The sequence below is a fragment of the Caretta caretta genome, chromosome 21, assembly GCF_965140235.1.
Source record: "Caretta caretta isolate rCarCar2 chromosome 21, rCarCar1.hap1, whole genome shotgun sequence".
In the NCBI taxonomy this organism is placed as follows: Eukaryota; Metazoa; Chordata; order Testudines; family Cheloniidae; genus Caretta; species Caretta caretta.
Genome location: NC_134226.1, coordinates 13,560,794 through 13,584,552, shown reverse-complemented (window position 1 = coordinate 13,584,552; position 23,759 = coordinate 13,560,794). Strand labels below are relative to the sequence as shown.

The 23,759-nt window shown below is 51.6% G+C and overlaps 1 protein-coding gene across 2 annotated transcripts in view; it reads left to right on the top strand.

Annotated features, from left to right (window-relative positions):
- Positions 1 to 22,850, top strand: part of SLC6A17 (solute carrier family 6 member 17) — a 44,370-nt gene extending 21,520 nt beyond the window's left edge. For both annotated transcript variants that reach the window (XM_048826526.2, XM_048826525.2), the window contains exons 3-12: positions 930 to 1,087; positions 3,572 to 3,698; positions 4,413 to 4,594; positions 6,646 to 6,756; positions 8,730 to 8,971; positions 10,785 to 10,977; positions 11,155 to 11,347; positions 12,734 to 12,893; positions 13,898 to 14,060; positions 14,647 to 22,850. In XM_048826526.2, the coding sequence (XP_048682483.2) occupies positions 930 to 1,087; positions 3,572 to 3,698; positions 4,413 to 4,594; positions 6,646 to 6,756; positions 8,730 to 8,971; positions 10,785 to 10,977; positions 11,155 to 11,347; positions 12,734 to 12,893; positions 13,898 to 14,060; positions 14,647 to 15,015 (1,898 nt within the window). In that variant the 3' untranslated portion in view covers positions 15,016 to 22,850. The remainder of the gene's footprint in view (positions 1 to 929; positions 1,088 to 3,571; positions 3,699 to 4,412; positions 4,595 to 6,645; positions 6,757 to 8,729; positions 8,972 to 10,784; positions 10,978 to 11,154; positions 11,348 to 12,733; positions 12,894 to 13,897; positions 14,061 to 14,646) is intronic.
- Positions 22,851 to 23,759: the final 909 nt, after the last annotated feature.

The following is a 23,759-nucleotide window of genomic DNA, read 5'->3' as shown; positions in this document are numbered from 1 at the left end:
CATATCCGCTGTCTGTGGTTCTGTCAGTCATCCCAATTTTCCCTACCCCTCTTCCAACCCCTCCCTTCACATATTTATACATTCTGTCCCCTAGAGAGGAAGGATGGTCCAGTGGTTAGTGGAAGGCCTGGATTCAAATCCCTGCTCTGCTGTGGACTTCCTGCGTGGCCTTGGGTCAATCACTTAGTGTCTCTCTGTGCCTCCGCTCCCCATCTGCACAAGGGGGTAACAGCCTCACAAGAGTGTTGTGAGGCTCAATCCGTTAACAATGATGGGAGCCAGGCAAGGTTTGTTGCCGCCCCAAGCTCCAGGAGCGCAACTGTCCAAGCAAAAAAAAAAAAAAAGGGGGGGGGGTGGCCGGAATGCCGCCCCCAGCATGTGCCTGCTTTGTGGGGGGCCTAGAGCCAGTCCTGGCTCCAGTCTCCCCAGTTCGACAGAGATTAATGGGGTTGCCATTTAGCCCTCTTGGGAGCTACTCACTCGAGGGCAGCAGCTAGCATTGTGCCAAGCACAAGTGTGAAAGCAGACATATAGGTCAAGTGTCTGTAGGTGCCAGAATAGCATCTGTGCGTGTGTACACTCCTGTGTCCATGTGTCACTGTGTCAGTCAGCCCATCATGTGTGGGGGTGTGGCTGGAGGTGTGTCCATGTAAGCATCTGTGTGTCTCTGTGTCTGTTTCCTCTGCACACGAGTATCCTAGGTTTATGTCAGTGTGTAAGAAAAACAACAGGCGCAGAGGGTGACTCCGATGGTTCTGGGTTATAATGATCAGGCGGCTGGTGAGACATCACGATTGAGACTGTTCTCTCTCCTCCCCCTTGTCCTCCTCCCTCTCCCCCTCCATGTCCGTCCCACCACTGGGAAGAACCCCGGCTTTCACCGTGCAGTCGCAGGTGGGATCTGTAATGGCCCTTCTTTCTCCTGCCAGGTGCCTACCTGGTCCCGTACCTGGTGCTGCTCATCATCATCGGGCTCCCTCTCTTCTTCCTGGAGCTGGCCGTGGGTCAGAGAATCCGCCGGGGCAGCATCGGCGTGTGGAATTACATCTGCCCCCGCCTGGGGGGCATTGGATACGCCAGCTGTCTCGTGAGTGCTCAGACGAGTGTCACCCGGTGCCACATGTGGTTGCAGGGGGAGGAGGGTTGATCTCTTTGCCCAGGCACAGGGAGGGCACTGCAAGCCACAGGCAGCTACAGCAGCACAGGCTTCCAGCTGCCCTGGCGGCATCCTTAGTCATCTTGGAGCCTGGGAAGTGGCACTTGTCTGAGGATGTTGAGATGTAAAACCAGGGTTGTACCCGCTTGTGGTCACCAAAATCCCATGGCACTTATTGCAAGAGTCAGGGTGTTAGCCCCAATGTCCTGGTCACACGCCAGGGTGGGCCACTACCTAGCTAATGGATATCGTCTTCTTCACCTCTGGCCTGTTGGGCAGTGATGAGTGCCGTTAAACAGCTGCCACGTCCCACCCCAGCGGTGGCTGCACTTTGGTAGCAGGGGAGGTAGTTCCTATACATAGAAATTCAAGTGCGTTGCCATTTGCATAATTAATCTGGTGAGTGTTGGGGTGCAACACTCCACCTCAGTCTGAGCTCAGCGTGGAAGTCTCACCTGGGCTCAACATGGAAGTCTCACCTGGGCTTCTAAGAGGAAAAGTTCAGTACAAGCAGGGACCCATCCAGCCAGGGACTGGGCATCTCCTGGGAGCTACTGAGTGCCCTCAATGGAGCCGGTGGACCTTAGGAGATGCTCAGCCCCTCACAGAATCAGTCCCTTGGATAGTCTCTGAACGGATAGAGATTCTCACCTTAGTTCCAGGGCATGATGGGGTGAGGGGGTTCATCCTGGATTGCCCTAGCAGAGATAGTCCCTTGCAGGTGAGTTCCGAGCATTTGGCTGTGGTGCATTGCAACAGGTGCAATTGTAAAGTGGTGCCTGGGTAATAAATGGCTCCCATTCTAGCCTCATGATCTCCCGGCTCCAGGTTTTCCCAGAGCACGCAGCACTACCATCCCTAGCAATTCCCCGTGGGTTTTGCAGGAGTTTGAGATCAGGGTGTGATGTTCATTATACCACTATAGACTGTGTTAATCCAGGCACAGCCCCAGACATGCAGCCCCGAACTGTTGGCTTCTTCTTTAACTTTTCATTTCTTAGCTTTGGCTACTACGTGTCAAAAGCAACTTCACTGAAAAACACATGTGACAGCTGCCACGTTGGTCAACACCAGAGATTGAACTGGGAGCTGAAAACATGAGTCTTTACAGAGTGAGCTAAAAAGCCAGCCTCTCAAATTAGGGCTGTATCAGACTCATATCCTCTACATGTCGACGACACCCACAACACATCCTGATCAGTGGGTTACACAGGCTTCCAGTTTGCGAGCAGACAGCAAAGTGATTACACCGGTTTAGATGAATCTTTCATTCAGCCAATGTCATCTTTGCTTCCAGTTTGCGAGCAGACAGCAAAGTGATTACACCGGTTTAGATGAATCTTTCATTCAGCCAATGTCATCTTTGCTTCCAGTTTGCGAGCAGACAGCAAAGTGATTACACCGGTTTAGATGAAATTCTCTGCTAATTCCTTCTCTGACTAAATCTTGAACTGAGGATAATGCAGCAAGAATTTTCACCAAGGATTGCTGTGTGTCTGTTAGTGACATGGGTTGGGTGGGGTTGGGCCTGTTCCCTGGTTGGATCACATATTGTAGCATACAGAAAATAAGGTAGTGTCCCTTTAAACGGTTTGCCAACTGTCTAGTGACACTCAATGTGTTCTGTGTCTTAGAACGTGCCAGAAACAAGCAGCAATGTGTCTGTGATCAGGCCTGTTCTATATGTGTATAGTTAGTAAACACAGTTATTTGGGACCCAGCTGTGCCTGTGTGGTTTCTCCACGTTGTTTCTGTTGCATAAAGAGCAAAAGACAACAACACGTATTTAATAAGCTTGCACAGCACAAACTTCAAACGCTTCGGGGAAGATGCAATGAATAGATTATCTAGCCAGAAGAGACCACTGTAATCATCTGGTCTGACCGCCTGCATAATACAGGCCGTCAGACTTCCCTGGATTAATTCCGGTTTGAATTTGAGCAGATCTTTTAGAAAAACATCCAATCCTGATTCCAAAATGGCCAGGGCTGGAGAATTCACCACAGCTCTTGGCAAGTTGTTCCTGTCGTTAATTCTCCTCACTGTTAAACCTGTGAATCTTGTTTCTAGTCTGAATTTGTCTAGCTTCAGCTCCTAGTCAGTGGACCATGTTAGACCTTGGATTGAAGAATGAGACTGAAGAACTGGAATTCAAGCTTAAAATTAGCTTTTTCTGAAGGTCCATCATAGTAAAGTTCTGGGTCTCTCATGGTTGTTGGAAGTGAACATTCTAAAGGTCTGATCCATTGGCCCATTGTAGTCAATGGGAGTTTTTCCATTCACATCACTAGACTTTGGGATCAGGTCCAGATTACCACGTCTCATCACCCCAGGTGCCTTGTTTGTCCCAAGGTTTCCTGGTCAGTGTTAGGTCTGTGTGAGGGACTAAACACTGTGTTATTTTCCCTCCCCTAGGTCTGCTTCTTTGTCGGTCTCTATTATAACGTGATCATCGGCTGGAGCATCTTTTACTTTTTTAAATCCTTCCAGTATCCGCTCCCCTGGAGCGAGTGCCCCATTGTTAAAAATGGCACAATGGCCGGTGAGTGATTTCATTGTCTCTCCAGCTCGGCAGGTGCTGGGAGACGGGACGTGGACAAGAGCCATTAGGGTTGAAAATGGTTCCAGCTACTGGGACACGGCACTGGATCTGGGGAGGTGCTTCTGGGATTGTGGGTAGTTTCCATTGCTGATAGTTGTCACTGGATGGGGATGCTTGTGGTTAGGGGATGCTGGGATGTGGCAGAGTATGGGACAATTGCTGCCTCTTTGTGGGTATTTCCCCACTGGTGGGACATGGCGTTGTATTGGGACATGTTTGGCAGAATTGCCTGGTTGCTCTAAGGGGACAGCCACTGTGGCATGCCTGCTATCAGGATTGCAGATGGAGTTGGCAGCTGGTAAGTGCATTTGGAGAGCTCATCTAGCTGGTTCCTGAGAGCCCATTACAGAGCGTGTTTAAGTTAATAGAGCATTTAGTAGCATATAAACATCTCCCTGGTATACTTGGGAATATTGTATGGCAGGTGTAAATTGCACCATTTATTTAACATCTTATTTTCATTTGTTAGCATCTTTCTATCCCATCTTTGCTATTAAAAATGAACCAAGGTCCAATCCCCCAAGTGCCGTACAGACATTTGTAAATCACGGCTGGCTGCCCTGGGACTTAGGCAGGTCCTTAATGACACGTTACCCTCACGGGATGGGGGTGCTTTCCAGCAACCCAAACTCTCGTGACCCTTGTTTGTTTCAGTGGTGGAGGCAGAATGTGAGAAGAGCTCCGCAACCACCTACTTCTGGTACCGCGAGGCTCTGGAGATTTCCAGCTCCATCTCAGAGAGCGGAGGGCTCAACTGGAAGATGACCCTGTGCCTGCTGGCGGCCTGGAGTGTCGTGGGATTGGCTGTGATCAAAGGAATTCAGTCCTCAGGGAAGGTGAGAGTCTGCAGTGGCCAGAGCCACAACAAGTCTTGTTTCCTGCCAGTGGCTGAAGTGATGTTATGTGCACCGAGGATAGTAGGAGTAAATGCGACCACTGCTGGGGAGTGTCTGCAAAAGAGCAGCTGGGTAGCAGTGTAGCTGTGAAGTGTCCGAGAAGGTAGGAATGTTTGCTGCTGCTTGTGCCTTGAGGTAGGAGGTTTCTACGGCTGGTGAGTTTATTCTTGCTGGGAATGTGGCCTTGTTGATGTAACCATCATGACTGGCCTTCGCAGATACCCCTGGTATGTGACAGGGTATTAACTTCTGCAAGCATGTCAAGACCTCAGCCTGTAGGTCCCCTAATGGAAATGAGCTCATGTTCTGAGTTTCTGGCCACCAGCAACTCCCCATTGACCAGCTGTGAAAAAGGCGAACACAGGATGTACCAGGCAAGGTATTTCCAGTCAAGACAGGGAAGCATGAACGTCACTGTACAAGGCACTGGTGAGACCTCTTCAATACTATGTCTAATTCCCATCACCCCTGTTCAGTAAAGATGAATTCAAACGGGAGCAGGTGCAGAGAAGGGTTGCTAGGACGAGCAGAGGAATCAGGAGCAGATCTCATGAGAGGAAACTGAAAGAGCTTGACTTGTGTGACCTTGTAAAAGAAAGCTTAGAGGGGTTCTGTCTGCTCTTTCTAAACACATCAGGTGAGTACACACCCAAGAGGGAGAAGAGCTATTTAAGCAAAAAGACAGGCTGGTGATTAGAATTAGAACCATCGGAGGAGTGAGATTTCAGAATAGGCTTCCAATAGGAATTGCGGGGCAAACACCCGTGCTGGTTTTAAGATGGAGCTTTACGAATGGGGTTGCCTATGATAGCATGGATGCCCTGGGAAGTCCTTTCCAGGGCTGTGTCCCTGTGACTTCAGGGGGGCTTGTGCGTGTTCTGCATCTGTGAAAATCAGGCCAGGCACCTGGCTGTGAAACATTGGGCACCCACGTGTGATGATTTGGGCCCAGAGCGAGGTTTGGCCTTTTGTGTTCGTTGCCCTTGGCTTTGCTGAGGAAACTCTGCTCCAAGGAAGCTGCCACAACGCCCAGCTTGTCTTCCTGGGTTGGCAGGCAACGCCAGTGGGAATTGGTAGGCACCAGAGACAACCAGGGCTGGATCAGAGGCCTGGGGAGAAGGCTGCGATGAACATTGAGAGGATGTTCACATCTGGCGCTGTGAAGGAGGCTGCGTCTCCTCGCTGAGCAAGGCGAGGGAGTTCTGAAGGGTAAAATCCCAGCGGAGATGCCGGAACACGCTGTGTCTCCGTAACTCTGCTGTAGAAGCCTCTGGTATGTCAACAGGTGAGACAGGACCATGGGTCCCCAGGCAGCCACCCCCGCAATACAAAGAGGCACCAGATGCTCTGCAGCAAGCGGAGAACAAAAGCCGAGCGTTAACAGCCAAACTTCCCTGCTCAGATTAAGTGTGAAATAGGCCCCGGTTACACAGGGAGTCAGCATTAGCCGCAGAGGGCCCCCTCGTGCCACTAGAGCGCACTAGTAAAGTATGCGTTGCATCCCCGCCCTTTCCTAGTGGCCGGGTCATATGGAGGATAACAGCCTACTACTGCTACAACCCAATGGAGGCTGTTCCAGTGGTCAAGGTCAGTGACAAAGGTGGCAGGTTCAAATCTTTTTGAGAGACCGTACGGGGGCGCGGGGCTTGTTACATCATGCTACGGTATAAAGGGGATAGGTTCAGGTTATGGAGGACAGCATTCCGAGCAGCACAGTGCCCCCTGGTGCCATGGCAGATAGAACTGGCGTTTAGGTGTTGAAGGGCAATATTCCCAGCAGCACAATGCCCCTTAATGCTGCAACGTGTTTCATGCTGACTTATAGAGGCTCAATATTTCTCTTTCAGAGTAGCATTCTCTCCCCCTCTTGCTCCTTTTCTGTCGGGGGATTGTGTGCAGAGGGGAACAGAGGAAGAGCCCTGCCTGAGTGCCAGGGTGGGAGGCGGTAGCTATGCACAGGTCCTTGTCACATTGGGTCTTCTCTCTCCCAGGTGATGTACTTCAGCTCCCTCTTCCCGTATGTGGTGCTCCTTTGCTTCCTGGTGCGGGGGCTGCTCCTGAGGGGGGCGATAGATGGGATCCTGCACATGTTCACTCCTAAGGTAAGTGACCATCACTCGCTGTACAGCCCCTCTGCCTGATCAGAGAGGGACAGGGCCATTTCCCACGGCTGCTTGCCCTGCTGATTTCATGATGAGTTTGGATGGGCGATAGGGGAAGAGATCCATGATCACGATACAGGCTCCCATTCCTTCTGGCTTGCTCCTTCATTTCCCTGGAAGGAGCAGGCTGCTTCCTCTATCAACCAGAGGCAGGTGCACACTGATACAACACACACACACACAAAATCACATCTACACACATACAATTACATCTACACACATGCAGTCAGCCCTGTGCACCCAGTCCCATTTACACATATAGTTGGTTCACACTAGGAAACAGATTCCCCCTCCCCCATCACACACATACAGCCTCGTCGCACTAGTAAACAGATGCATGCAATGCAGCTGCACACAGCCTGACACAACCCTCTATGCACATACAATCGGTGCTACACACGCCCCCTACTGGAGAGCGGGGTGCCTAAACCCAGTGCCACTGAAACAGTCAGGAACCCCAAGACCACACCTAACTTACACAAGTGAGGCAGCAGCTTGAAGAAACTACAGCTCCCAGCCTGCAATGCTTTGGGGGGCAGGTCTCTTAGCTCAAGGTGGGGCATTGCTGGTTGGCACCTGCAGTCTCTCTGCTTGTTGACATGGGCTACATTTTAAGGCTTCATGGGGCTGCCCCTGTGACAGATGCTGGCTGGCAGACAAACCTCCACAGTTACAAACCTAGGCAGCCATCAGTCTTACCTATCGAGTAATTCACTAGCTAATGAATTAATGAAGCTGAGATGTAGATAAATCAGCTCATCCCACAAAGCGGATGCAAGATATTAACGATGATAGCTTGATGAGAGATACCCGGACACTCCAGTCCTACAGCTCTGGCTTTTATTACAAAGGGGAAGCTGTGATGGGGGGAGAATTGAAAACAAACTGGGCTAATCACACAGGCAACCAGCTCTCAATTAATGTTAATGCTTAGGGCACTCCTAAGGTACTCAGACACCGTGGGGAGACGTGTGCTCTAAATAGCTAGAGAGAGATGGCTCTGTGCATCTTCCGGCGGCTTTGCAGATATGAACACACCGCAATTCAGCATCCAGCTCCCGCTCCACACAGTGCGGGGACCTGCAGCACTCCAGGTCCCATGGTAGCAAACATGGCATAGTCGTCAAGGGACAAGTCAGCAGCCAGTGGTCTTGATGAGAAGATTGGAGCTTGCTGCAGAATGCACGGAAAGCGAGTGCCTGGGTCTAACTATATAGTAGCGGGGAGGGAAGGTATTAAAGACAGGAAGCTCATAGAGAGGACGGTCTAGTGGATGGGGGATCTGAGTGAACGTCAGGAGATCTGGGTGCTCTTCCCAGCTCTGCGGACTCAATGAGTGACCCTGGGCCAGTCGCTTCCCCATCTCCGAAAGGAAGCTAACCACACTTGCTTTGAAGGGGCTTTGAAATCCATGAAAAGCACAAGGGTCTAGTGGTTGGAGCACGGACAGGCTCGGGCATCAAGCAAGCTGGGGTCTTATTCCCAGCTGTGTCACTGTGTGGCGATTCACCCTTCTCGGTGCCTCAGTTTCCCCATCTGTAAAATAGAGATGGTGACCCCCTAACTCTTAGAGATCTGCGGGTGGAATAGGCTACATAAACACGATGGACTCATTACTCTCGTTAGAAGGGGTGTTTGTTTGGGAGGGAATTATATTCTTTGCTTCTCCAAGTCCATATGCATATGCGAAAACCCTGGTCAAGGGTCAGTCCAGGGTGCAGTGGGTATGAGCCCACGGCCCTGGCTAGCACATGGAGCCCAAGGTTCTACATATAGAGCCTTCATTATCATAAGGGACGTCACTGGCTTGGAGCCAGTGATGGGTGTGCTGGGTTTCCCTGGACCCGCCAGGCTGAATGAACAGGGCGACGGGGCGACTCACCAGGCTCCTCCTCCTTTCTCTCCCCTCCCAGCTTGACAAGATGCTGGACCCCCAGGTGTGGCGAGAGGCGGCCACTCAGGTCTTCTTCGCCTTGGGCCTGGGCTTTGGAGGTGTCATCGCTTTCTCCAGCTACAACAAGCAGGACAATAACTGCCACTTCGATGCCACCCTCGTCTCCTTCATCAACTTCTTCACCTCCGTGTTGGCCACCCTGGTGGTCTTCGCCGTGCTGGGGTTCAAGGCCAACATCATGAATGAGAAATGTGTGGTGGAGTACGTGTGGATTTCTCTCACTTCCCAGGGCCCTTCTCCTGACCTTGGTCTCCTGCCCAGGGGGTGAACCCCCACAAATGGGGATGCATATTCAGTATCTTCTAGGCCCAGGTCCTCAAAGGTTGATTTCAATGGGAGTTAGGTGCCTAAATGCCACTGAGGATCTGGGCCCTATTCCTTTAGCGCATGCATTAAAAGCTCATGCATTAAGGTCCAGGAGCTCCCAGTTCTGTCTCCACTCATGACCCAGTGGGGATGAAAAGATTGTTACGGGGATAAATGAAACCTTGTCTAGGGTATTGCTGGTGACACACTGCAGGGTGCTCTTTCTCTCTGAGTCATGACCTAAGTGCCCATCTCCCACCAGCTTCTAATAAGACCTTAGGTCCCGTTGGAAATCCAAGCTTAAAGCTGAGGTATTGACCTGACTGTTGTGGGCAAATCCAACGTGACTAATTACATTCTAAATTCCTCCTCCAATTTCAGCTGGAGACGGGATTCTCTTTCACGTCCTGTCCTCAACTGGTGCGTAGTTATGTGATGTTAAAGAGCTGCCGCGCTCGACCACAAAAGTGGCTGAGTTTCAGCGTGGGGTGAAGCGAGCTCGATACCGAGTTTCTAAAATGTGCACAGCGCTTTTGGATCTCTGAATGAGCACCTGAGGGGCAAGCGTTGGACCAGTGCTGGCATCTGGGGACTGCTGCACAGGCTGGTCTGACTCTTGTTGATCCCAGAGCTGGAGCCTTGGAGATGGGGCTGGGATTACAGCCCCTCACTGGATGGGGGAGAGGGCATGGTCTACAGTTTGAGTAGCAGCCGTGTCAGTCTGTATCCGCAAAAAGAACAGGAGTACTTGTGGCACCTTAGAGACTAACCAATTTATCTGAGCGTAAGCTTTCGTGAGCTACAGCTCACTTCATCGAATGCATGTAATGCCCCTCTGCCATGTACATTGGCCAAACTGGACAGTCTCTACATAAAAGAATAAATGGACACAAATCAGATGTCAAGAATTATAACATTCAAAACCCAGTCGGAGAACACTTCAATCTCTCTGGTCACTTGATTACAGACCTAAACGTGGCAATTCTTCAACAAAAAAACTTCAGAAACAGACTCCAACGAGAGACTGCTGAATTGGAATTAATTTGCAAACTGGATAAAGCCTGGGAGTGGATGGGTCATTACACAAAGTAAAACTATTTCCCCTTGTTTATTTCCCCCCTACTGTTCCTCACACATTCTTGTCAACTGCTGGACATGGCCCACCTTGATTATCAAAACAAAACGTTTTTTTTCTCTCCTGCTGGGAATAGCTCACCTTACCTGATCGATCTCGTTACAGTGTTTATGGTAACACCCATTGTTTCATGGTCTCTGTGTATATAAAATCTCCCCACTGTATTTTCCACTGAATGCATCCGATGAAGTGAGCTGTAGCCCACGAAAGCTTATGCTCAAAGAAATATGTTAGTCTCTAAGGTGCCACAAGTCCTCCTTTTCTTTTTGTGGTCTACAGTTGGTAGCCAAGATAGCTTTTCTCCCTGTACTCACGGCGAGTGCTGCAGAGCTGGAGGCTAGCACCGACTGCAGGAGGACAGGGAGTGTACCACCCTCAGTGCATTTGATGGCAGGGTTGCCTCCCAGTGCACCTACATTGTGGGGGAATGTTGCAGATGATGCTCCCCCTTGCTCCCAGCGTCCCGCCTCCACACGCAGTGCCCTGCCTGGCCCATAGGGGGCGATCACATCCCACCTCATCTCCATTGCAGGGTGGGGGCTCCCTTGGTGACTCTGGCTTTGCTCCCCATAGGAACACTGAGAAGATCCTGGGATACCTGAACAGCCACGTCCTGAGCCACGACCTCATCCCGCCCCACGTGAACTTCTCCCATCTCACGGCCAAGGACTACAGCGAGATGTACCAAGTGATCATGACGGTGAAGGAGAATCACTTCAAGGAGCTGGGCTTGGATGCCTGCCTGCTAGAGGATGAGCTCAACAAGGTGCCTGGGGACGGTCTTTTGCATTCGCTTCAGAGCCAGGCGTAGCTCAGGGGGTGGGGGGTCAGGTGTAGGTGTGGCTGTTGGGCTTGCAGAGGCGTCTCTGTTTTTATGCACATGTCCCCAGTGTATTTCTCTCCCAAGTCTGACACAGCTGTCCCTCTTCTCCCACCCATGCAGTCAGTGCAGGGAACCGGCCTGGCCTTCATCGCCTTCACCGAAGCCATGACCCATTTCCCAGCTTCTCCTTTCTGGTCTGTGATGTTCTTCCTGATGCTGATAAACCTGGGGCTTGGCAGCATGATTGGGACCATGGCAGGTATCACCACCCCTATCATTGACACCTTCAAGGTGCGGAAGGAAGTTTTCACAGGTGAGGTTCTTTCCGGCTACTCTGCCTTGGGGGCAGGGGGTTCTCCATTTCCTTGGGGTGGGCATGGTGACTTGAGAAGGTGGGTTGGAGACTGCAGTGTCTGCTGCCTTGTGAGGCCCGGTCGGATCCCACACAGGAGGCTCGATGCAGGTTCTCCACCAGCAGGGTTGAACCTTAGGATGTCCTAGGAGCGTGCACAGTACCTCAGCTCTCTGTCTGCATTATAGGAAGGGCCCAAGGTTAGCAGGACCAGGGGAGCAGAGCTTGCTCCCAGAGGGATCCTGAGCAAAACCTGGTTGCGGAGGGGGCTGAATGTGGGAGGGAGGTGAGGGGAGGAAGGGAACTCTGGATCTAGTGAGGCCCAGGGTTACCTAGGCACTGGATTGGCTGTTCAGTTGTTGGGAGCGGGTTGGAAAGATGATGGAAGGTGGGAAGAGCCCTGCTTCCCTCTGCTCTTGGGAGGGCCAGGCTGTGGCTCCATGACTGCAAAACAACATTGAAGCGTCACGTCATAACCAAAGATGGGCCTGAACCCGAAATTGCAGACACAAAACTTTGGAGGTGTTCCAGATCTAGATCTGCACCTTTAGTGGCCTCAGCATTTCGGAGTGTTTTGGACACACGCACTGTGCCTTCTACCAAAGTCACATACACCTTCATCCCTAGCTCTCCTCAGTGCATTTAATGATTTAATATTAACACAGCACCTGCTGTTCCTAGCAATCCCAAAGCACAGGGAGATGAATTGTGGGGAGGGCACTAGAGTGGGCATAGGAGACCTGGGTTCTATTCCTGGCTCTGCCACTGACTAGCTCTTGCCACTTGGGCAAGTCATGTCACTGCTCTGTGCCTCAGTTTCCCTTCTGCCCTTTGTCTTTGAGAAATTCTTCAGGGCAGGGCTGTCTAACAATATGTATGTGCAGTCCCTCGCACAAGGGGACCTTGATCATGGCTGGGGCTCCTACGTGCTGCTGTAATGCAAATCATTATAATAATAATCAACTTCCTATCTTTATCTGAGAACCACAGAACCATCCTTCCTCCTCCTGCAACTGATTGCAATGGGACTGGTCTCAGAGCTGAAAGTTAAGCATGTGCATAAGACTTTGCAGGATAGGGGCCCAGGTGACAAAAGAGGCAAACCATGGGAGGACAAGGCAACAGTAGAGACCGGTGCATTAGCATGGGTTTGTGGCCAGTCACAGGTGGTTGCCAGACTCACCAATGCTAAGTAATACTTGTTGTTATTATTTACTATTCCATCAGCAGGTTTGAGGCTGCATGAATTTAGCCTGGGGGAGTTGTTAGAACCCCGTTGTTCCCCCTCCCTGAGTTCTGCGTTCCCCTGCAGGAGCTATGCTGACAGTGACCATGTGCTCTTTGCAGTTGGCTGTTGCATCTTCGCCTTCCTGATAGGCTTGATCTTCGTGCAGCACTCGGGGAATTACTTCGTCACCATGTTTGACGATTACTCCGCCACGCTGCCGCTCATGGTCGTGGTGATCCTGGAGAACATTGCCGTGGCTTGGATTTATGGCACCAAGAAGTAAGAACTCATGCAACGGCAATAATCTCACCGTTGCCTCTATTAGCCTGGCTGGATTCCTAAACTTTCTCCTTTAACCTCTTGCTCCAAATTTGTAACGGCACAGGGGTTAGTTCCAAGCCACCCATCTCTGTCCCAAGGTGGCACCTCAAGGTTAGGAGCAATGATAGGCGAAGCTTGAGGCAGGGATCAACATTTCCCACCCCCCTCTCAAATTCCAGGGCTAGGACCAGAGCATGGGCTAGTCCTGAAGGCATTTGTAGAGTCCCGTCAAGGAGTTCTAACCCTGGAAGGGTCGACAGATAGTCACTAGCTCATAGGGCCAGATTCAACCTGATCCTGCAATTGGTAGAGTCATCTTCACCCATGCAAAAGAAGTACAGATCGGGATGGTCGTGCATTGCACCCACTGCAACTTGGTGTACAACACTACATAAGGCATAGGGCAACTGAGAATCTGGCCCATAGGCCAGAAAGGGGCCATTATGATCATGGGCTCTGACCTCCTGCACATAAGGCAAGCCATAGCATTTCACCCGGATATAAAGAGGGGATCTAGAACTTGGTCTAAGTGTACCGACGGCTAAAATAATTGGGAAAACGTAACCCCCGCCCTGGAACCAAACCCTGTCTGAAATGTTTGGTTCCACTTGTCTTCATTGCTTTTCGTTTCCCTTCGCTTGAGGATTCGAGGGGGGTCCGGAATCAGGAACGCTGCAGTCCCAAAGTGGCTGTTCCTGGGAGCGACTGGGGACTGGCCAGGAGTCCCTTGTGTGGACTTTTCCCAGGCCAGCTCTGCAGCCTCAAGAGCTTCAAAAAGCTAAGAAAGCTTTTGGATCTCTGGACCTAAGCTGACCGCTGACTTCTGACCTTTTCTAGGGTCACCCAATGCTTAGTTCACCAAGGAGGTTACTGGGTAGGAGTTTTCCACCTGAAGTGGTGGGAAAGGAGAAGGCAGGACTCTTGTGCTCCATCCATTTGGGTTTCCTCTCCCTTCTCTCCAGATTCATGCAGGAACTGACAGAAATGCTGGGCTTCCGGCCATACATCTTCTACTTCTACACCTGGAAGTACATCTCTCCCCTCTGCATGGCTGTGCTAATGACAGCCAGCATCATCCAGCTCGGAGTCAACCCACCGGGCTACAGTGCTTGGATCAGAGAGGAGGTGAGTACAGGAACTCCAGCGCTTAGTGAGTCCCCTCTTCCACAGTTCCAAACCTGAGGCCCTTACTCAGTTTGCACTTGGTCCTCACCTTCCTCGTGGGAAGTCTGCCTGCGTAATGCCTGGGTAAACACTGAGTGACGGTTTGGTTCCAGGTTAGCAGTTGGGAATTCTCCGCTTCCACTGTGTTTGGAATTGACTTCTTGGCTATCTCCACCTCTGTCCCTGAAGCTCTGAACTGCCCTTTCCTTCGTGTGTAGACCACACAGTTGGCAGGAGACGATGGGTGAGGGACAACCAGACTCTGGGAAAGTTTTCCTTTGTGATAAACACACCTACAGTAGATGGATCTCTCTGTACCCCCTTCCCTCAGACATCAGGTGAATCGGCAGAGAGCTAGACAGTGGCCTCCTGCCTCCCTTTATTAAGTTCCCCGAGACACCATGTCCTGGTCCTCTCTAGGACCTGGAGGACCAAGACCTCTATGAGCCTGACTTAACTTCATAGTGATAACTTCCTGTCATCTGCCTATGTGCCTCTATGCCTCCACTCACGTCCACTGTAGTGATGCTGCCCGTTTCTCTTGCAGGCTGCGGAGAAGTTCCTCTATTACCCAGTGTGGGCTGTAGCCATCCTCATCTCTCTCATCATCCTGGCCACCCTCCCACTGCCCGTGGTCTTCATCCTCCGTCAGTTCCACCTGGTGTCCGATGGCTCCAACGCCCTCTCCGTCACCTACAAGAAGGGCCGGATGATGAAGGACATCTCCAACCTGGAGGACAATGACGAGACTCGCTTCATCTTAAGCAAAGTGCCCAGCGAGACCCCGTCCCCGATGCCCACGCACCGTTCCTACCTGGGCCCGGGAAATGCTTCCCCAATGGAGATGAGCAGTGCACCCAACGGACGCTATGGGAGTGGGTACCACTTGGCCAGCACCCCTGAATCTGAACTGTGATGGCCACCCACCAGCGCTCGGCCCACCCCCACCCCCAGCGCCTAGGAAAGGAGGCAACTGGGGAATGGATCATGTCCGTTTGTGGAGCAAAAAATAAAAAAGAAGAAACCCTTCCTAGAATGTTAGCAAGTAAGCAGCCATTTCCCTGGCAAGGTTGGGAAAAAGGGATTGTGGGAGGGCGTCGGATTTCCCTCTCGGCAATCTCCAATCAAAAAGGCAGGACCCCTTGTCAGCTGCCCTTGTGAAAAACAAAAACAAAAACCAAAACAAGAAACAAGACACTGCAATAAATTTGATCGGTGTGGTTCCAGACAGAGAAAATTGGAGACCAAACCAAGCATCTCCTGGTTTCCAAGCATCGGGAGTTCAGAGAAGGGATACAAAATGGGGTGACAGCCAAAGACGTTTCCTCTTATAACCTGGAGTTATTTCCCCTCCTCTCGTTTTCCTCTAGTTAGGAGAAGAGATGGCTCTTACTCCACTGATCACATTGGACCACCTATGTTCATAGCCCGATGGACAGCCATCTCCTGATGGGGTGTCCGCTGTGGTGATGAATGTGGCACGTCCTTTGGTTTTGTAGCTCTGGAGACACCCAAAGAGCTCAGCTTTACTGGACATTTCTTACCCAGCGGAGACGCATCTTGAGTGGACAACGCTTTACAGTGAGCGGCAGCGAGGAGCTGACCCTTTGGTATCTGTTGTGTTACTATAGATGTTGGTTCGACGCACATGGGGAATATGCCCATGAGTCGGGGCGGGGCGGGATCTCATTCTAAACTGAGCTGCAATGAGCACACCCACTTATTATACAGTGTTACTCCATCCCAAGTGGCTCCGGACCTCCGGTGCAACCACGATTTCAGGTGTGTGAGCATGTGCCATGCCCATAGGCCAGAATTTGAGCAGGGTTACACGGGTGTAGATCAGGAGTGATCCCTGGAGTCGTTCCTGATTTGCAGCTGGGTAACTGTGAGCAAGCTCCAGCCCCAGGATTTTCATTTTCAATGCACTGTGTGAAAGAAACCCCCTGGCCTGGTGAATGGTATACCCTAGCCCTCCTAGACACAGAGATGAGTAGAGAGAAGCTGGGGTTATTGGATTCTGATTACAATCTTGGGCTAGCTTCTGGAGGAAATAGACCTCCATGATCTAAATTCCGCCCTTATTTAGAGTGGTGTCATCTGGGTGTAACGGAAGCTGACTGTGTGTGTTTCTTCCATGCATCTACCAGCAAGGCTCCAAATTCCTCCCCGGTGTATCTCCGTAGACGTCAGTGGCCTCCAGCAGGGGTGTAGTTGGCTCAGAGGCTCCATGCCGAGTTTGCAGCAGCTGAGCTGTGTACTCTGTGTTACGGAGACTCCTGTAGGTTAGTGCCAGGTCTTGGCATTTCTGGTGGCGAATCCCTGTCTGTCACACCCATCTGTGAGACTTAGGGCTTGGATAGGGGCAGTAATTGTGGGTCTCTCCCATCCATCTGAGGGAGGTTAGGATCTATCTGGGGGCAGGGAGGGCCTCTCCTGATGGGCAGGGTCTCCTTGGGAGCAGAGAGAGTCATTACCCACATCCATTTGTGGGTCTCAATGGGGCAGCGAGTTTTATTGATCCTGTTTCCAGTTTCCCTCTGGGACAGGTGAAGCTTCTGTCTCATCAGCTCGCAAACTGCTGGCATCCAACCAGTTCACTGAGATCTTAAAGACCGTAGTCCATTTTTAACCTGCCTTTCCTCATGCCTGTTGTACTTAGCGCCAGCTCGATGGTATTTCATGCCAGCGCATAGGCCAGGCTGATCTCCCCTTGTCCTTGCAAGGGCTGGGAGACCTTCTCCCCTCTCATCCTTTGCTTTCCCCTCTGCTGAGAGTCAATCCCCTCTTGGGTAAACACGGGAAGACTGAAGGACGGGTGAAAAGCCCCGGAGCTTTTCGCTGCTTCGTTCGTTTCCATTAGCACTGTTTCCACCCATAGGTCCATCTCTTTTGAGACTTCCCTCATGCAACCTGTGAGCCTTTAAATAATAACCCTTGGCCCTTCTATTGCACCTGTCATCCAAGGGTCTGGAAGCACTTCAAGGACATTAATTGAGCCCCGGAGTAGCCATTTTACAGGTGGAGAAACTGAGGCACAGACTGGGCCTTGGTTACCATGTGAACCAGTGGCACTGCTGGGAATCGAACCCATGACGCCCGATTCCCTATCCCTGTGCTAAAAATCGGGCCTTCTCCCCTAGGCGACCCGTGGGGCTTTTCCAAGGTAAGGTCACATGACTCAGCAACCACAGGCAAGGGGTACCTCTCCCTTGCAATCTTCTGGGTTAGATACAGTGTGGCCATAATTTCGTGCACCAGTGTGGTGTTCAGTTGTGGGGACGTACGTACCCTGGGATGGAACGACGCGTAGCTGGAGAGACAACTAGCGAGCGGGTCCACGATGAAGTAGAACAATTTTATTTTATGCTCTCAACCCTCTCCTGATATACTGGGGTCGCATTCAAGCTTACATGGGTACAGCTTCAATTGCTTTCAGCGGAAGCTGCATCCGTTCACGTCCGCACAGAATGCCAGGCAGGCCCGATTCGGATCCGACAGTGCTTTTACCCTGATGTAACTCCATTGATGCCGGTGGAGACACTCCTGATCTGCACTGGTGTAGATGAGATCAGAATTGGGCCCAACGAGCCAAATCCAGGTGGTGTAAAGTAGTGTAGCTCCACTGTTACTCCGGGGGAGGGGGTAAGTTACACTGGCTTTGCATGCTCACTGGCCCCCCCTCCGACCCCTCCACCCCCATTCAAAGCGATCTTCCGCTGCCTCTGGGTTAGGATGTTAGCCTACGATATGGAAGACGGACCTCCATTCCTTGCTCTGCCACAGACGTCTTGTGGGACCTTAGGCAAGTCCCTCCGGCCCCGATCCTTGAAGGTATTTGGGCCCCCAACTCCCACTGCAATCAACCGAAATACCGTTCAGTATCTGGGCCTTTGTCTCCCTGTGCCTCAGTTCTCCCGCGGTGACAGCAAGGCTCTGCCTCGCCGGGAGTTGAGGATCAACACACACACAAAAGATTGTGACGGGCTCAGCTACTACACTAGTGGGGTATACGCACCGCAGCTAGACAGATGGCGTGAGCTGAAAATCAGGCCCACCCCCGCCCGTTTGCACCCAATGTGTCCCAAACACCATTTCACTTCTGTTCAGTCGGACCCACTGGGTTCCCACAAGCCGCAAAGGCTCGTGTCCCTTCCTCTGGCTTTTGTGCCATGGGCCGTCATCGCGAAGGCTCTTTCACCCTCTTCACTTTGTCTCCCTGGGCGATGCATTAGGAGTCGCCACGTGGGCCCCGCTAACCTTGGGAGCAGAGCGAAAGTGACGAATGTGCCCTGTGCAGAGTTGAGTTCTTTGCATCTGAGGCTGGTTTTGCCTGGCTGGTGCACTTGCTTCGAGATGGGGATGGAGCAGCTGCAGGATGGCCCTAGAAGGATCCAGTTCCCTGTGTCCATTAGCCGCTTGATAGACACCAGCATCCCTAAGAAATTTCCACCTCAGATGAGAGAGAATTTAAACCCGAGTGGGAATCAGAAGGGTTAGGAATTGGCTCTTTTCCAAACTTCATGGGAGAAACACAGGGCCAGATACTCTGCTGGTGGAAATCTCATTTTGACTTCAATGATTTGCACCAGCTGCGACCGGGACCCCCCTATTTTCTGCTCTCATTTAAAGTGGTGTCTCTTCATGGATTTCCATAGAGTTACCCCTGATTTGCACTGAGGGGAGAATCAGGCCTGGCATTTGACTAGCTCAGCTGAGCAGTGCCTCAGCCTGGAATTGCAAACCTGCCACCTGACCCCACTCCGCAGGGCGTGGAGAGCAGCAGTGCAGGTCAGAGGCGGTTTGGGGAGAGCAGGATGTCAAAGGCATCAGAACCGAGCCCGTTCTGCTTGCAGCTTGGAGTCCCTGTCACCTGGGGAGCTTCTGCTGGGACAGCTGGCCATGTGCCCTCAGAATCAAAGCCACTCCTCCCTCTCTCCATCCCTCTGTGTCTTTCTCTCTGTCCTTCCCACAGTGCATAGGAACACAGGAATGGCCTCACCTCATCAGACCAGGGTCCATCTCCCCCAGGGCCCAGCACCAGCTGCTTTAGAGAAAGGTCCAAGGCACTGCCTCGTGCTCAGTCATGGAATAATGTGCCCATTGGGGGCGGGGCCTTCCAAACTCCCTCTGTTTCTCCCCCTCCAGGTCTTTTCACTCCCCGCGGGCCCCAGGATCCCAAGCAAGGAGCACAAGCATTATACCCAGTGTAGCCTTCCCAGTCTGTGTCGGTAGAGCCACCAGGCAAGGCTACCAGCTGGTGCAAATCGGTGTCGCTCCATTGGAGTCAATGGGGCCAGATCCCCAGTTGGTGTAAATCGGTGTCATGCCGTTGGCGTTAAGGGCCAGAGCCCCAGCTGGTGTAAATCAGTCGTCGCTCCATCAGAGTCAGTTCGCCCCCAAGCAATCCCCAGCTGATGTCAATCAGCTGTGGTTCCATTTGGAGTCAATGGGGCCAGATCCCCAGCTGGTATAAAATCACGTCATTCCAGCCACTTCAATGAAACAATGCTGACTTATGCCAGCTAGAGATCTCGCCCGCCAACTGCTGAGTTACACTTTCGAGCCAGCAACCAGTCCACTCAGTCCCCCTTCCTCTTCTTGTGGTGCATCAGCAGTGGTGGTAGAAAGGCAAAGAACAACTGTCACCTATATACATATATACATAATAATCTATAGATTCTATTTCTCTTGTATATTTACTCTGTAAATGTTGGTGTAAATTCTGTTTAATGACGAACATGTTCCAAAGTGACCCGTGGGCTATTTTCATTCTCTGTTCTGTACAGATCTATTTTCATTGTATATTTGAGATATTTATAATTTCTTATTCTAGTGTGTGATCTGCCCCGGCCACACTGCCCACAGGGGGGAGCCACCAGGGGGAGCTGCCTTCATTTTTGTTCTGTGGAAACACAGTGTTGCTTGTGGCGTTTGCTAGATATTAGGTTCGGGGCGGGGTTTAAGTGTGAGGTGCTATATGCCGTCACTGTGTGTGTGTGTTATGGTTAATAGATGCTACGTGTGTGTTACGTTACGACTTTTCTGTAATCCAGCCACTCTTCAGTTTGTATTAACAACCAACTTTAGTCTGTTTCTAGCAGCAAACGTGGCCTAGGGAGTGTTCCCAGATCTTGCTCTCTCCCTGGCCCGGGAAGGGTTAAAGCTGATCAGCTGCAGGGTTTTATGGCCAATGGTCAATATTATGACCGGGTGCACTTTTTTTCTGATTGCAAAAATGTGATAGGTTGCAACCCTGTGGAATTAGTGGCGCGGGATGGGGTCAGTGAGGATCGGGGAGCAATAAGGGGTATTCTCAGAAAGTGTCCCCACCTAGCCTCGAGGGGACACTTAGCCGGCACCGCACCCATCTGCTGCGGGGAGGCTGGCTCACACTAGCACAGGATACAACTTCAACAAGCACAACAGCCTCTAAGGAAGAACTGACTTTCTAAGCCTGGCTGACTTGCCCAGCCTGCCTGGGAGCTACCAGCACTTTTGTAACTCCACTCTCACCAGCCCCCACTATTGCCTTGCCTTGCCTTGCCTTGCCCTGCCCTGCCCTGCCCTGCCCCGCCCCTTTGCTCTCCAGGAAGAGACTGCCCCTTGCTCTGCGGAGCAGCCCTTTATAGATGGGCTGCTCCAGCAAGCCTTCTCCTGATTGGCTCTCCCAATAAACCCTTTCCTGATTGGCTGGCTTCTGCGCAGCCTCGCCAAGGCTGCCGTAACCCTTCTGCTGCCTGTGTGGGGCACCACACCCCATCTTTTTAACGGGGATGAAATAACCCCCAGATCCAAACACTTCCAACCTTGGGTGAGAGGGGAGGTCAAAATCCCAGTCCTGGTTTAGTACATGGTCCAGTTCTTTACAAAACTCTAGATCTGAACTTTGGAGATATTCAGAATCCAGATCTGGGATTTTAGGGGCTTGCGTCTGACTCATCTAAGTGTCCCCTGAACAGACCCCTGCTTTTGCCTTTCGCTGCTAAACCCTTGGCAGGACTGAGTGGGCAGCCCAGCCCCTCTGCAAAATGGTATTTCTGTCCCGGTAGCGGTGAGTGGGGTAGGTAATGGTTTCCGGCAATACATTCCCACGCACAGTGCTTTTAGTAATGTACTGTAGATCATCATCATCTTTGTCAGGACCTGGGAATGGCTGAATAGGTGGTGTAGTTCCTCTGGGAACGATACAGACTGGATGCCATTGCTGCCACCGCAAGAAAGGGGAGAGCGAGTCTCCACATCTCTCCCTACTGGCCTTGTGCAGTATTACTGGGTGATGCCGTCCCCCTGCGCCGTTACCTATAAAGGACCTGGTGACTCAGCATTGCACTCAGCTGATCCCACAGTCCCTGCCTGCTCGTGTTTTGCTCAGGTCGTTTCGACGGGAGCCAAATCGCACTATCTTGTGGAGTTTATTATTGCAGATGTTCTCTCTGCATCCCCTGCCTTGCGTTCTGCCTAGAGGGGAAGCTTCCTGGCCAGGGGTGTCCTTGGGCGAAGGGAGCAGCCACAAGGGGCACCTCATAGGCTGATAGATTGCAAGGCCAGAAAGGCCCGTGTGATCCTCTAGTCTGAAGTCCTGTATCACACAGGCTGAAGGACTTCCCCAAAATAAATCCCAGAGCAGACTGTCTACAAAAACACCCCACCTCGATTTAAAAATGGTCAGTGATGGAGACTCCACCACAACCCTTGGTAGAGGGGGAACCTTTCGGGGCTGCCTATTTCACCCCCAGCTGCTCCTCAGCTCCTGGTTCTGTTCGCTCCTAGTCAGTGAGAGCCTATGGGAATGAGGTGAGGTGGGGCGCCATTACAAACCCAACACCCACCAGGCCAGCTACCTGATGCAGGTTCTGTCTACACGGCAGGTGGGTAGACATAGCCGTGCTAGCATTAGCTAGCGTGGGTAATCCTAGGAATGAAGACAGGGGACTGGGATTTGGCAGGGGCCAGCTGCCCAAAGACAAGCTCGCTGGGGAGAGTGGATGCGTACTTGCGTTGTTAGCCCCTGCCACCATGTTGACACAGCTATTGTTACCCATGTCAGCTAGATTAAAGCTAGCAGGGGTATGCCTATCTGTGCTGCAAACACCCCACGACTTGCAGCGTAGACATATTCCTACAGACCTGACCCAAAGGCTTTGGGGATCCGTGGGAGTCTTTCCATTCACGCCAGTGAGCTTTGGCTCAGTCCTAAGCATGGGGTCTTCCTATCCTGAGCCTACCAGGCACCGTGGTACTGGGGAGTGGCAAACTCTGATGTTTGAATGGTGCCCGATGTATGTCCCAGAATCCTTTGCATTTGGAAACCAAGGGCCTGATCCCCAGTGCAGACAATGGATAGACTCCCACTGGCGTCCAAGAGCTTTAGATCAGGCCCCAGAGGAGCAGAAAAAAGGGCCAAGAAGCAGGGGAGGGAGGTGAGGAAGAGGTCTAGTTGCTGGTGAGTCAAGGGCTGACCCTGAGTAGCAAGGCCTTTAGGCCAGTGTGCCGCACGGTGAGATGGCATCAGCTGTAGGATGTAGCCCTTAGAGTGGCTGTGGTGTGTTGTGTGTGGTGATTAAACTTTGGAAAGCACATGTCTGAGGAACCCCTACTGTACAGGGTAAAGCACAGAACTCGTCGTCTCCCGTAGAACATAGCCGGTGTATTTACAAAGCACACCCTGTGCCGGCAGGAAGATTTGTAGTAGGAGAGAGATACTGTAACAACCATAACTGAGTCCCATTAAAAGTCTCTTCTTACCAAGCGCCGTCTCCTGGCTTTCCTTTTTTGCGATCCGTGCCTGGGTAACTCAAAGCTTCGGGGAACGGGGATGTCGCACGAAAAACAGGAGCAGCTGTGATGCTATCTTGGGGCACTTAGGACCGTGAGCCACCGTGTTCCCCCCCCTGCTTCAGGGAGAGACAGGCTTGCTGGTACTTAACTGGGGTCAGCTCCCAGACGCTCCTAGTCTGTTAGCCACTTCCATTTCCTCAGCTTTGCCAGCCATGACTGTGCTTTGCGGTGCTCCCCGATCCCCTCACAAAGTGTCCCCCTGTAGTATCCAGCCCCGTCACTGGACACTCACACTAATTACCAGCTTTGCTGTTCCCAGCTTCATTGGTACAACTCAGGATCTGGTCCTTTATAACCACACTGCACAGAGAAAAGGAGGACTTGTGGCACCTTAGAGACTAACAAATTTATTTGAGCATAAGCTTTCGTGAGCTACAGCTCGCTTCATTGGATGCATTCAGTGGAAAATACAGTGGGGAGATTTATATATACAGAGAACATGAAACAATGGGTGTTACCATACACACTGTAAGGAGAGTGATCAGGTAGGGTGAGCTATTACCAGCAGGAGAGCGGCGGCGGGGGGGGGGGGGGGGGGGAGGAGAACCTCTTGTATTGATAATCAAGGTGGGCCATGTCCAGCAGCTGACAAGAACAGGAACTGTGGCCGGGAAGGGGGGGGGGGCGGAATAAACATGGGGAAATAGTTTTACTTTTTGTAATGACACATCCACTCCCAAGCTTTATTCAAGCCTAAATTAATTGTATCCAGTTTGCAAATTAATTCCAATTCAGCAGTCCCTTGTTGGAGTCTGTTTTTGAAGTCTTTTTGTTTAAGAATTGCCACTTTTTAGGTCTGTAATCGAGTGAGCAGAGAGA